Source organism: Euprymna scolopes, chromosome 7 (genome assembly GCF_053919585.1).
Source record: "Euprymna scolopes isolate OS-2025 chromosome 7, ASM5391958v1, whole genome shotgun sequence".
Lineage (NCBI taxonomy): Eukaryota > Metazoa > Mollusca > Cephalopoda > Sepiida > Sepiolidae > Euprymna > Euprymna scolopes.
In genome coordinates this window covers 126600695-126615999 of record NC_136488.1, presented here as the reverse complement: position 1 = coordinate 126615999, position 15305 = coordinate 126600695, and the positions used below count along the sequence as shown (strand labels likewise).

The following is a 15305-nucleotide window of genomic DNA, read 5'->3' as shown; positions in this document are numbered from 1 at the left end:
TTCACATTATTTGAATTCTTTCGACTATTGTTCTCGTCTTGAGCGTTATTTGCACAACATTTCAGTTGATGTTTCCACCAATTTTCTTTAGGTGTATCCTGTTGCACTCGGAAATTTTTTTGTTGGACTTGGGAATCTATACTGAATTTCAAACAGACATCTATAGGGGTAGCAAGCTCTTGTTTCATCAGTCATGACTGATAGAAGTTGTAGCATCTGCTATATATGGCCGGAACAAGTCTTCAGCAGAGACATTTCTTAGCAATCACCGTTTTCAACACGCGCATGTTTGAAGAACGCGTAAAGACACAATGTCGTAATTTGTCCATCCGCACACATGCAATAAAGGAACTACGTTATGCTTCGTGCTCAGTGATACAACAAATGGTCCGGAATGTTCTAGAACTCTCCTATATAAGCTTTTGTGCACATAACTCAAACCAGTTCAGGATGCAGTTTTAGGAGTGAACAACATCGCTGCCGACTCCGTTCTTGTGTGATGTTAAACCACTAACATGACTTCGCGCGTGTCATACACATAAATTCTCAGCATGGAAAAGTACCATATCGAACGAGAATTAATTCCTTTCAACAAGCTATTTCGAACTGCTGTTACCTATTGAACACACAACCACATGTTATTTAAGCAATTAATGATTTTCTCTTTCCTAGTTCAATACAAAGATTCTTTACGTCCGAGTGGCAAGGTCGTAAACCATATGTAATCTCCTAAAAGTGTAGACACCACCCTCACAAAAAATATATAAAATAAAAAATAATGAAAACAAAGGAGAAGAAAAACAAATCGCACAGAATTTACTTTAAAAAAATATATAAATAAATAAAAAGGTTAATTGCCCCCAACCCTGAAACGGCCCGGAAATGAGGGATCAATTTATATTAAATTTGTATGCGAAATTGATCCCCTCTTCTAACTTCTAAATTTTCTTTTTCCTGTGAAGTTCTTTCTTTTCTTTTTTTTTCTTTCTGGATGTTAACGCGTAAAAAAGTAGAATCTGTGGGGAGGTAATTTAGTGGAAGGTGCTACTGTTAATCTACAACAATACATACCAAATCTAACGTTATTAATTTGCTTGTTTTCTGTCTGTCTGTCGAATTTTGGATGGAACTCAACTCATGGACATTGGACAATGTGCTGAACTGCTGAATATGTTTAAATAATAAACAAATGTTTTTGTTTACAAGCAAAAGTTCAAGTAAACAGCACATTCTTTACATTTTAAAATGATTATTTAAAAAAAATATATATTTTACCTCCTTTCAATTATTTAAATTCATTTTTTTTATGTGGGGGAAAAAAGGGGTACGTTCTCTACGCAGACTATATTAGAAAAATTCCTTTCTCCTTTTTTTTTTTTTTTTTTTTTATTAACGTCATCATCGTCATCATCATCGTCGTCGTCATCATCATCGTCACTGTCAGCAGCCAGAGATTTATTGAAATATTTTGCGTCAATCACTTTTTGTTTATATTGACTTAGTTTTGCAGTTTTATTTAGAAAGCGAATCTATTTTTAGAGAAATATTGAATTAATTGTAATTAAAAAAAAAAAAATAATAATAAAATAGTAAGAACTTAAAACGACCCGGACAAAAAGAAGGGAGAAAAAAAAATTCCCGTGATGCTCTAGTCGTAATATGGATGCCAATGGGAAAGCCGTGTCTGTGGCGACTCGCTTTAAAGTCCTCATAGCAACCGCGTCATAATCAGTTTGACGGGAGGCAGGGGAACTGGTACTGGTCGAGCTTGCTTACTTACTTACTCTCTACCTACCCAATTTACCTACCAAGAGGAAAACAGTCTCGTGTGTAAGCGACAGACGTCCAGGTGTTACGATACGGGAATCATGTTGACATTTTTCTTTAGAGAACTCTTTCATACGAACAAGAAATTTCGATGAAATCAAAAAGAAATATTTAAAGAAAAAATAATTTTTATTTTTCGATTGAAGATTATTATTATTAATTTTCGTCTGTGATCAACTGGATTTTAAGCTTACGTTTGTGTATTTATTTATTATCCTCCTCAAAGGAATACATATCGTAAATTATTTCTCGTGTTTTTTTTTTGTTTTTTTTTTTTAAATATTACGTACGAACATTGAAGAACTACCAAAATATGGCTAGTTATTTTCCAAATAGTATCGTCCTGACAACACACATTGAAATCTTGTCATTATAACAATTATTAACGGATTTACTAGTTTCGAATAGATCATTACGAGAGAAAATATATTACAAAAAAAAAAAAAAAAAAAAAATGAATCCGACAATTTCTTCACCTCCTGTATATTCACCTTCGTCAGGATCGAACTCTCATCACCAGCTTAACAATCCCATTGGTAATAACCCTAACCTTTACGCCAATAACAACACAAACGGTACTCCTAATAACGTCAATAATGTTATTAACAACAGTCGATCAAGTGGTGCTAGTAATCTAAACACGAATAATAATACTAGTGGGGGTACGACGAATGGCCCGTGTCGTCCCCCAAGTCGATGTTGTCGTGGTGACAATTGCGGACAAAGATGTCGAGGCTGGAAAATCGAAGAACCCGGCGGTCCGAAATTATGGCGACAAATGGTCATTGGATTCGTAAGTGCCGCCTGTGTGGGACTCATCATGTTTTCTTTGGGAAGTATCTTCATATCAGAAGCTGTACGATCGAAAATTTCGATCACCATCATGTTATGTATCATGGGAATGGGTATGTATTATTTTATTTATTCATTTATTTTTTTTTTAATATTTAAAAAAAAGAAAAAATCGTGGTACGGAAATCATTGAGCAGAATATTACGGACTGAAATAATTCTGTTATAGACAAAGTCGAACGCTTTGTAACTATTCTCTATTTTCACCTTAACAATTTAATAAACAAAAGATATCACAAAAAATTGAATTCAACTTGAAAAGCCCATCTAAAATATAGCACGGTCTGAATTCTGTATAAGTAATAAAATCGATATTATAGCTTGCAGATTAACGCCCTCAGATACAAAAAGAAAAAAAAAGATTCTACTTTTTTAGGCATTTACCTGGGAACAATTTTACCGAAAAAAAAAAAAAAGAATTGAATTAACAGTAGGGAGTCAGCTTCACGTATAAATTTAACGTAAAATAATTCCCCATTTCCATGTCATTCTAGCATTTTAGGACAGTTAACCATGTTTTTTCTATCAGCGATAAATTGGTACTTCTACAGAATTTGAACTGAACCAAACCGACTTTGTCGGACTAAATCTAAAATTTAGGTTAGGATAAAAAAGGAGTTAAGTTCAAATTCTGTAAAAGTACTAATTCTGTGTCTTTTTATTGAGGAAGGTAAGACGGTCTTGGTAATACTCGGCGATTATGTGTTTTTACGACCTTACCAGTCGGATTTAGAGTTAGTATTATTAACAAATTTTCTAAATTACTTTAGAAAGTTAGAATGATCGAGAAAGAAGTATCATTTTATAATAAATTTATATACGAAATTGATCCCCCACTCTAAATTCTAAATTATCTTTTTTTTTTTTTTTTTTTTTTTTTTTTTTCAAGAATCTTTTTCATGGGCGATCACACGTAATCGCCTAAATAAAATGAATTTATTCGGAGTCTCTGACCGAACGACAAGCCAGCGTGTCATCTTTACTCTTCTACGATTCTAGCGATTGCCGCTTCTTGGAGTTCGTGGACTTCGAATACTACGTTAGATTTATTTAAAATTCTACTCGATAATTTTCCGTAATTTTTGGCACGAGTTTTCTTATTTTAAACTGTCATATTTCATCTGTGTCGTTTTTCTTATATTGATAAGTAGGAAACAGCTTCTCCAAAAAGAAGCACTCTGGATTAGGATAAAATTTAAAAAAATAAAGTTTTTTTTTTCTTCACTAACCGAAGACAAAAGATAAAGTGTAGTATGAAGAACATATACTGCACTTTACTCTTAGCCAAAAATAGAATTTTTAAAAGATCGTTTAAGTTTTAATTTTTTCTTTTCCCTTTTTAAAAATCCAATTGAATAAATAATTAAAGATGTAATAAATAAAAAATCGTACTTATGCAGAATACGGACTGTGCTGAAATAATATTATTTAGAAACCCATTCTTAACATGCGGAGGTGGGGGTCTTTTAAAACCTGCAATTTAAGAAAGATGCTTTAAAATGGAATTTAACTTGAAAATCCTATCCAAAATAATAAATAAATGAATAAAAATAGCAGTGTCGTATTTTGCATAATTCGCTGTGTATTTATCAAAGTTACCTTTAGGCGAGAAAGACACGCACACATGGGTGGGATAACGGTTATGTGTTACTTTTGTCTATTTCGAAAAAAACAAACAAAAAAACAAAATGCATTTTTTGACCGAGCACTTTTTTTGCTCATTTAAAAGATTTTAACGGTGAACACGAAATCAAGCGATTCATTTAAGAAATAAATACAAAACCTTTTTGTTTTAATGTTATTTGTTTGTCTTGCCATTTCGTGAGAATGCAGATTTTAAACATAAAAAAAAAGATCGTTAAAGCCGAACGCTTTATTTTTTAATTTATGAATGAAAGGTTTCTGAGGTTTCATCACTGCTAAAACTGAGCTACCCTCTTTTTTTTTTCGTTTTCTTTTATCCTTTTCTCTTTTCTTTTATCCTTTTCTCTTTTTTCCCTTTTCTCTTTTTTCTTTTTTCTTTTTTTTCCCTTTTTTCTCTTTTCCTTTTTTCTCTTTTCCTTTTTTCTCTTTTCCTTTTTTCTCTTTTCCTTTTTTCTCTTTTCCTTTTTTCTCTTTTCCTTTTTTCTCTTTTCCTTTTTTCTCTTTTCCTTTTTTCTCTTTTCCTTTTTTCTCTTTTCCTTTTTTCTCTTTTCCTTTTTTCTCTTTTCCTTTTTTCTCTTTTCCTTTTTTCTCTTTCCCTTTTTTTCTCTTTCCCTTTTTTTCTCTTTCCCTTTTTTTCTCTTTCCCTTTTTTTCTCTTTCCCTTTTTTTCTCTTTCCCTTTTTTTCTCTTTCCCTTTTTTCTCTTTCCCTTTACCCCTCCTCTTTCCCTTTCTCCCCCTCTCTTTGCTTCTTTTCCTCTTTCCATCTTTTTTCTCCCTTTGTTTGTCTTTGTGCCTCTATCTCTTTCTCTCTTTACCCACCCTTTCTCTGTCTCATATCTCTCACGCACACGCAAGATTTCACATAAAGAAATAGATTCTTAATCCTATTACTTTATATATATATATATATATATATATATATATATATATATATATATATATATATATATACTTTTCTGTTTGACAATATAACATTCCAATACAGGTCCCCCCGACAGGTTCATACCTAACCGACGTTTTTGTCACCTTGTTTTTTTTTTCGTTCTTCGTCCTTTTCTCTATTTTTTCACCTGCCATTCAAAACTCCACCCACACCGAGACACTTCCGTGATATTTTTATTTATTTATTTTTATCGGTTATTTTGTCTGGGATTCAGGAATGTTAAACCGCATACCTTCGTTTGCGTGTCTTCATACTAATCCCTTTCCGCTCCCCTCTTGGCATATAACCCCCCCCCTCGCGCAACAACGTCTTTGTTTTCACTGCCGCCCCCCCCCCTTTTATGAAATCAAATCGTTAATAAGAACAAAGAGAAAAAGAAAGATAATATAAGTAATAATATAAATAAAAACGAGCTTTTGTCGAAGATAAAATAAAATCAATTAAAAAAGGCGTGAGAAAGAAAAACCTGACGACAGATGTTTCTTTTTAATTGAAATGGATTTTTATTTTTACAGTTAAGATCTTTTGTTTTGGTTACGTTTCAAATTAACATTCTTGTCGTGTTTTTGTGTGTCTATTATTTTTGGGAAAACTAAGCCCTCCCCCCTTTTTTTTCTTTGAGTCAACTTGTTCCTAATTTTGATTGTCTTTTAATGCTGTACATATTAACATATATTTAAGTTTGTTTTGGCAAATGTTTTAAGAGTCGACAGCGATTTTTTTTTTTTTTTAAATATGTTGTTTTAAGCAAAAAAAAAAAATAAATAAAAAATACTTGTCATGTCGAAAATAGTAATGTATTCCAAAATTACGAAAATTCATCGAGTAGAAAATTATTTATAGTTAAAATTAATTTTTACGGAAAATTGGGTGAAATTGCATTTTATCTAGATTTGAACACCTTGAAGATTGCAAATACAGAGGGGCATCTCTCTTTTCGCCTCTTCCATGGCTACCAACATTTTTTAGCCTTATAACGATAGACTTTTACTAAAAACACAATAGCAGTTGTTCTACGCGAGGAATTTTCGTAATTTTTTGGATATATTACTATTTTCGACACGACAATTAAGTACTGCTCAAAACGACACAGTTAAAAAATCTATCTGTCGACTCTATCTTAACAAGCACCTGGCAAATTTGTAGAGTGACACTTTCTAAAGAGAGTATAAAAAGTAGACATGTGGTTTGCTTTTGGCGGCCTCGTAACTCTCCAGCTTGGGATTTTTATCCCTGGCCTCTATTTTGCGGTGAGAGTTTAGTTCTGTGCGGTTCTAGGAGGTCCTCCCTCCCAGGCTTATCCTTCTCTCTTTGAGAAAAGGTTAGTTTATCGCTAATCGCCTAAGGCGACCTTACTGGGAATGTCGACGGGGCTGCCGAGGCACTTTTTGCACGTCAGAGTACCCCCTCCTCGAGGGCGCTGACCTCAATCTCACTTTCCGACTCTGGTGTCCAAGTGTCTTGCAATGGGGAAAGAACTGAACAATTTTTTTTCTTTTTTGTGTTAATCCTCACATTCCATGAGCGATGTTTCTTACAAAGGGGGGGGGGAATAATTGCTCTTTTCTGGGTTGGAATCCATCTAACAGTAAAACGTATCGTTGGCTCATTTTTTACTTCGAAGTAGCATTTTTTAAATTTTTTACGTCAAGTAGTTTCATGTCTTGTCTGGAGCGATTTCATAAAAAACACACACCCTCAGTCCTCCACTCCTCGTAGAATGATATTCTATTTTTTTTTTTTTTTTTTTTTTTTTTTTTACGCGATTACGTGGGAACATCCTATCAAAGAAAAAAAGAAAAATTTAGAGTTTAAAGAGAGGGATCAGTTTCGTACGTAAAATTAAAGTAAAATGATCCCCCATTTCCAGACAATTCTTACTTTTTAGGGCAGTTAATTATTTTTTATTCTCACCAAGGGTGTAAAACCACACACAATCGCTTCAACAAAAAGTGCTCCCATCAAAAAAAAAAAAAAAAAAAAAAAAAAGCACAGAATTTATCTTTCATTGCAAAAATATGAAAGGTTAACTGCTCTAAAATGGCTCGGAAATAGAGAATCATTGTGTTAAATTTATATGCAAAATTGATCCCTCACTTTAAATTCTAAAACACTTTTTTCTCTTTCTTGACAAATTTTTCAATTTTCACGTAAATCACCTGAAAATAAAAGTCGAATATCATATTTTTTGGGCGGTAGGCTTATTTCGATGAGGATATTACTATAACCTTTATTTTCTCTTTCCTTCAACCTCTTTCCCATAGAAGAGACGTTGCGAGCCTGTCTCTATTCCATTATTTTCATGAAAGTGCTCGTCTGAGCTCCTATCTGTGGTTCCCCTCTTGCCAAACCTTCACAGAAAATACTCGTCTTGCTGAAACTACTATCAATAATTTCCCCCACTCTTTATCTGTGCCTAAACCTAAACATAGATTCCATGAACAAAGTTTCTTTCTTAGAACTGCACACCTGTGGAATTCTCTTCCGTTTGCCTGCTTTCCAACTGACTACAATATGGCCGTCTTTAAGTCCAACGGAACAAGTTCTTGATGAGCAGTCCCCTTAAGTAATCCAATTTACCAGATTTCCACTACTAACGATTACCACGATATTGTCCCATTGACCACTGTTCATTCATTAACCGTTATCCTCGAGTGGCCTCCGGACCTTTATAAGTAGTGACTCCTTAAAAAAGAATGATCCTTTGGACATATCATTTTAATCAATATTAACATTCATTCAGTATTTTCGAAAACCCTATCAAATATTCCAATCCAAAATGATATTCAAAACCATTTATTATATCTTGTTTCAATTAATTACCCAACTTGAAAACAAAACAACAAAAACTTGTTACAGAATATATAAAGATATACAGATCAAATTCCTCTAAACGTAGGCTCCAAAATGTTACTCTAATTTCGTCTATATTTACCACAGTATTGTTTGATCATTTAAATGATTAACTGAATCAAATTATTATAAAAACCATAACTAATTTTGTTAATGTTGTTTTGATCCCTGTATGATTTATACGTCTAGCCACACCGATGAGTTGTAGATGATGAAATAGCCATTTTAGGGTGATTGTAATTTTATAAATACGGCATAATCGCGTTGACACACCGGTTCTCGTCAGATCACCGAAGTTAAGCACCGTTGAGCCTGGTTAATACCAGATGGGTGACCATTTGGGAATTCTAAGCACTGTATGTGCTCTCCGCTTATCTCAGCATTTGTTTCCAGTCATCCTGTACATGCACTTCACTTGCCACTGGTATTTAAACAATGTCGACTCAGGAAAGGTGTGGTTGGAGATTGCGCACCTTCTTCCACAAAAATTTCACGCGCAGGCACCCCTACGGTGGGTATCCATAGTCTGTTAAAGACTGAAGGAAGCCTTTACTTTTATAATTTGTATATATTCAGTAATTTTTGATCATAGATGTATCATTTTACCCAAAATCTGTTGCTTGAAAATCAAGGTATATCCTCTTCTTGGGTTAAGCACTATGGTAAATGATATCACCAAAAATCATTAGCGATAATGCTAAGATCTTTGAACACAGATGAAACACTCTTCGGTAATTGTAAATGTTTATACAAGCATTTAGATTTCACTCTCTCCCTGATGATTGAATGGTTCGATCCTGACTTTATGCAGTTGCCTGTCTAGCCACACTGAGGAGCTGTGATACAGCAAAACACTGCCTGTGATTGGCTCATATATATATATATATATAAGAGCAAGTAAGTTAAAAAACATGTTAAAAAAACACTTTGAAAAAGAGTTAAAAACATTTAATTTGAAAAGGAAACACTAAATAAGTGGATAGTCCTTATTCCGCGGAGTTTTGAAGAAATACTTTCCTTCTCATCAGAGGGTGGGATTTAGCAAAATGCAGGATCGGATTTTGCTTGCAAAAGTATTTGATGAAACTACAAGTAAGTCAAAGATCTTACTTGATAACAAAAAGTGAAGCAAAGGAAATAGGGTGAAGAAAAGTGATTTTATGTGAATGGATAGTCTGGTGAAGGGTGTGTATGTATGTATATGTATATATATATATATATATATATATCTCAGACAGTTGAAGTTCTTTGGACATATAATGTAGCAGACGGAATGGAAAAATATTTGATGTCAGAAAAAAAATCGTCAGCAAGAAAGGCAGGGGAAGGCAAAGTTCACGGTTGTCTCAACAAGATCACGAGATGCGCAACCATATACCTCAATGGAAGGGCAGAAAGCAGAAGGGACTAGAGTCATGATTATCAATATCTGCAAAAACAGACCTGATACATGAAGATATATATTTTTTTCGCAGGAAAGCGCCAGGACACAAAATGTTTTCTACTACTGCTGTCTAATCTTATAGACGTTTTGCTTTGCAAGGACATTCTTCGTCTCTTAATTCTCTCTTGTTTTTGGGTATTTAAAATTTTTATCGTAATTTTTAGCACTATCTACTTAATATTTGTTAATGGAACCTATATAAATTATGTTCCTTATTTCATTCTAAACACTTTTGTTTCTTAGAGAATTAAACAAATTTGCATTTTAAGAAAGTTATTTAAGTTTTTGTTTTAAAAATTTAATTTATTTTTAAGACCTTATATAGAACTAGCCTGGGTGCCTGGCATTGCCCAGGTGTTTGGAGATGTGTGTTGAGCAAAAAAAAAAAAAATGCAAAAAAAGTTGTAGTAGGCAAGCAGGCTCAAACCCGTGACGTAAAAGCGGAAAAGAAAGTGGAGGTGTGTGTAAGGGTGTTGGTTGAGCAAAAAAAAAAAAAAAGAAGGAAAATTGCGAGTGAAAAATAGGAGTAATAAGCAGGCTCGAATCTAATTTTTTGGCCAATTTTTCGATATTTGTCGTCTGAAGGGTCAAGCTTCAGAATGATTCTGATCTCGTGAAAATCCATCACCTCTGTCAAGTTTTTGCAAGACATACAAACATAAATACATTTAAACAGACAGGTGAGATTTATATTATAGATGGGATATTGTATAGTGGCAGTGGGGGGGATACAGATGAAGAGACTCTTATATATCAATAGAAAGTGAAAAAAATCTGTTATACTAAAACTCTGTATCTGCTTGTCACGATGTTTGTTTGTTCCCATTTACTTGCCTCCCCACAAGGGCAGAGTTAGACACAAGGTCGGTTTTTAACGTGGGGAAATCCATCCCCCTCAAAAGGAGCACTCTAGATAGAAAAAAAAAAAATTGTCTCGTTATGAAGGATTTCTCCTCCAATGACTGAGGACAGAAAAGGTGAAGTGTAGCATCAGAAGTGTGAGGACATAATTTGATATCTAATAAAGCAGATGAAGAGTTAGAAACTTGGTTTTATTAGTGCTCTGGAGGTCTCTTTGTGTAGATTGGTGATCTTTTAAACCAACACATTTCAGGTGAAAACATTATTACATGTGTGTCGAAGGCAAGATAAGTTACTTTCCTACTTACATAAATAAGTTATGTTTTAATTTATTTTAAAGTGTTTTTCTTACAAATAAAAATAGTGTACAACACATTACTGTTATGAAAGGCAAGATAAATTACCCTTAAATAAGAAAATAAGGTATTTGCATAGAATTCTACCCAAATTAAAAAGCAAACAAAATCTTAGTCGTGGTGGAAAGAAGAATTGCAATTTTTTAAATTCCTACCGTATATTTCAACGTATAAGACAGCCCTTAAAGTTAAAAAATCATCTTTAAAAACCAATATTTCCTAAGATACTGGGTCTTGCAATCTCTAGCCTAGGCTAAACAAAGACGGTTTCGTGATTTAGCAGTCATCTTATACAACCGATATATGAGAAATTTATGAATTTGCTCCAATTTTGTACCTCGTCTTATCTGACGGTCGCCTTATATGCTGAAATATATGGTATTAGGTTGGTGCAAAAATAATGTTCTTTATATATAAGTTGAATGTCAAAAAACGACATTATTTTTGCACCAACCTAATATTTAAACCTTTAAATATTGAGCTTCGTTTCTCTTTGGAAATTGATTATCATAAGAATCTAAGCTACAGTAGCGTCCAAAACTAAGGGACAAAATTTTTAAACCTAATATTTGTTAGAAATAACAACTGTGAAAAGCTGAAATTTTGACAACTGGTAGTCGTTATCGTCCATAATAACATATAATAACTATCATTACATATATAATAAATAAATAATTGTTATAATTCTTTTTCTATTCTTTGCAAATGATTCAAATTTTAGAATGTTATTATGGATGATAATGACTACCAGTTGTCAAAAATTTCAGCTTTTCACAGTTATTTCTAACAAATTTTTTTTTCTAAATTTTGTCCCTTAGTTTTGGACGCTACTGTATATAACTATTTCTTATATTATCAGTCACACACACACACACACACACACACACACACACACACACACACACACACACACACACACACACACACAGGTATATATTTGCAACAATACGCTTTCCAGGATGCTTCATAATATTGAGATATGATTGTATCCTTTAATAAGTGCAAGAAGTTAGAATCTAAAACACTTTAAAGCAATGTGTGAAAAGTATATGAAAACAAAGCTTGCGCAATTGAAGATATTAGCTTAGAAAAGATTTTCTATTTTAAGCATTTAAAAAAAAAAAAAAAAAATGATCCAAATTTACTCAAATTTTAAGAATCTGCAAAATTTTATGAAATTTCATCTTCCTAGGTCTAATAGTTTAAAAGTATATATATTATTTAATTGGAATTCGTTATCGAGATGAGTATTATTTATTAATTTATTTATTGCGGACTTATTCTCCTCATCTTTCTTAGATGTTGTTTCATGACGTTTTGGTCAACTATTCCTCTGGCCTTCATCAAGTGGTAACTGTGACGGAATAGGAACTCTGAATCTCGGTAATTGCTGAGAATGCAGTTAGGAGATTTGGAGTTCCTATTCCGTCATGGTTACCACCTGACGAAGGCCAGAGGAATAGTTGTCCGAAACGTTGTGAAACAACAACTAAGAAAGATGAAGATAATAGTCCACAATAGTCTAAAAGTAGTTTGTAGACAAATAGACACATACGTTTCTAATATCTATGGTATATATTTTGTTTAATATTAGGTTGGTGCAAAAATTGTCGTTTTTTTGACATGAAGTTGAACATCAAAAAACTACATTATTTTTGCATCAAGCTAATAGATTATAATCGGTATTTCAGACCCCCACCTTCTTCCCCCCCTCCCCGTTTTTTTTTTTTTTTTTTTTTTTTTATTAATGAAAGCTGCAACCTGCTATATGATTAGATTAATATTATCTAAATTTCTGCCCTAGATTCATATGCACTGAATTGGGCTTTTCTGAGCAGAGACTGCGTCAATATCGCCACTCTGCTGTTTTCCTTCCAAACTATTGGTCACGTATGAATCACTAATATAATCCTTTTTACATAGATGACTCATTGCCAGTTGATTCCCTATATTGGTACAACAAACTTAAAGGGTGTGGTTGATTGGCCTAATTGATGTTGTCACAGATGATGGAATCAATTATACCGAATTAAAATCCTATCAAGGATATGGTTGACTTTAACTCAAAGAAAAGTGATACATATATATATATATATATATATATATGTAAGGAGAAATATCCTCCCTCTCTGAAATATCCAAATCTTTGTGCTATTATTTAATCTTTAAAAAAATAAATGACCACAACATAATAATGAAATGAGGATTTTGATATCCAGGGTTTTACGTTGCAAGTGAAACAGTCACATTTGCGAGTGATTTTTTTTTTTTTTTTTTTTTTTTTTTTTTTTCATATCCCAATTTTCAAAGTTCTCAGAAATCAAGAGGCGCCCTTCCTAGGGTCTAACACTTGATCTCTATACGAGATACATAAATATTTGAATATTCCATTAAAGTTATCTTCGTTTACCTTTCAAACACTAAGTAAAAAAGTTAAGAATATAGATTTCCTCTCCTCAATTGACCATTTAAATATGTTAGTATGTCTTTCTTGTGGTCTTTTCGCCTTACTGGATTCCCGGGCACGAATTAATTTAGTCTGGTTGAGTATCCAGCTTTGTGCTGTTACTTGAGGTAACATCACTCAGAGAAGGTGCATCATTCCTCATAAAAGCCAATTTTAGTTAGCCATACTGAGGCGATTATATTTGGGCTGCAAAGACTGATTTTTAATTTTTAGTCAGGGTTTACTTGTAGGGATAAGTATCCTCCAAAAGTATTCCTGACAAATTCCTGTACAGAGAGACCTTAATACACTCGAGGATAATAAGGGAAACAAAATGACCACCGAATTTGACCTGATGTTGTGTTTATGTAAAAATAAACTCAAATTTTAACTTGAAATGATTCCTCATTTGATAATCTGTATATTAATACGATAGCGCGTGTGTGTTATTATAAAAATCAAATCATTTTCGAAATTCCCTTAATTGTATTTCCACTTTTTCGCTGTACCAAATTTTTTTGCTACACAAAAACTTTTTATTATTATATAATGGTATATTTCAAAACACCAATTCCATGGGAATCAGAATCATTAATCAACATTTTCCTGGAATCGGAAAAAATTTACGAATCGTCCCAACACTAATGATAATATAAGGTTCAAAGTTGGAAGCAATAGTTTGCAGAGGTTCTCGTTCATTACCAGCCGATGCGGGTAGATCATCTAGTTCTATTTAAACAAGACGTTAAACAATGACACTAGATTAAAAAAAAAAATTTGTTTTAATCTAGTATCCAGCTGCAGAAAAAATTCAGGCTATCTGTTCTACTTAACACTATAAATATGAACGGTGCAACTACATTATAATAGCGAAATTCAGAAAATGAAAATATCGATTTAAACAAAACAATGGCATCTATTGACCTTTTTTTTTGTCAATTTAAACTAAAAGCAGTGATATCTACTTAATTGGTATGTCAAAAGTACTGAGATATTACCACATTATTTTAAAAAAACATGAGTTTTCGATCTTTATCATAAAAAAATTTCATATTTCTTTTTTTTCAATTTTCTTCCTTTGAAGATTGTAATGCTGGGCATGGGGCAGCCAAACCAGCTGCCAACATTGCCCTGCTTTTTATTAAAACCAACTGAGAGCTCTTTTTAGTATCCTCGTTGTTCCCTTAATGCAATTGTCTGGATCTCTTTTGCACTTAGTTCACCAGGAATATTAGTTAGATAGGAGTTCAAGTTCTTCTTCATAAACCCTGTGGCACCTATAATAACTATAATAATTTCTTTTCATATCATACACGAGACCTGACATAATAGCTAAGGAACTAATTCAGTTATGCTAAAAACAAAGCAATTAAGTCATATTTATGATTGTTAACACACAATTTATATTTATAAAAAAATTGGCAATAGTTACATGCTAATTACCTCCCCTTGAAACTCTGGTGTTTTTTTAGCCAAATATTTTATTTTTGCTAATTTTCATAAAATGTTTTTAATAATTTTTTTCTACTTTATCGTTTTTCGCAATTTTTGGATATATTCGTTACCATAATATCACAATAAAGTTGAGATTATTGGCTTGCCTTGAAATTCAATATTAAAAATTTCGAATTTGCTATTATAGTGTAGTTGCCCTGAACAAGGATATGTATTGGACCTAAGAGACCTTCCGGCTGCAAAATGGAACGACTATTAAAAATACTAATGAATAAAACATTATGAGTTCAATTCTGTTGAAGAAACATAAGAAAAAAATGTAGGTTATGAAAGACTTTGAACAAGAATCCATTTCAATGAATTAAAGAGTTCAGTGTGAACCTCTTAGATGATTACTGATTTGAGCAGGAGAATATGACTTGTTGGTTTCTGCGCTTGTTCTATTTTATTTATTTTTTCACCTCAACCAATAATCTAATATCCAAATACTAAGCCGGTAACATTTCTCACTGCTCACTTCAAGCCTCAAATGTTTTTCATACTTTGTGGTTACCGTGTCGTTGTTCCCATAGCGTCTTTCTGCAACACAGACATAATATTTAAAGTAAAAGATTGTGAACTCTAT

The 15305-nt window shown here is 32.8% G+C and overlaps 1 protein-coding gene across 1 annotated transcript in view; it reads left to right on the top strand.

The window, feature by feature from the left end:
- Positions 1 to 1650: 1650 nt before the first annotated feature.
- LOC145279933 (uncharacterized) overlaps positions 1651 to 15305 on the top strand; it is a 77836-nt gene continuing 64181 nt past the window's right edge. The window contains exon 1 of the mRNA XM_080131508.1: positions 1651 to 2732. Within this exon, the coding sequence (XP_079987634.1) occupies positions 2282 to 2732 (451 nt within the window). The 5' untranslated portion in view covers positions 1651 to 2281. The remainder of the gene's footprint in view (positions 2733 to 15305) is intronic.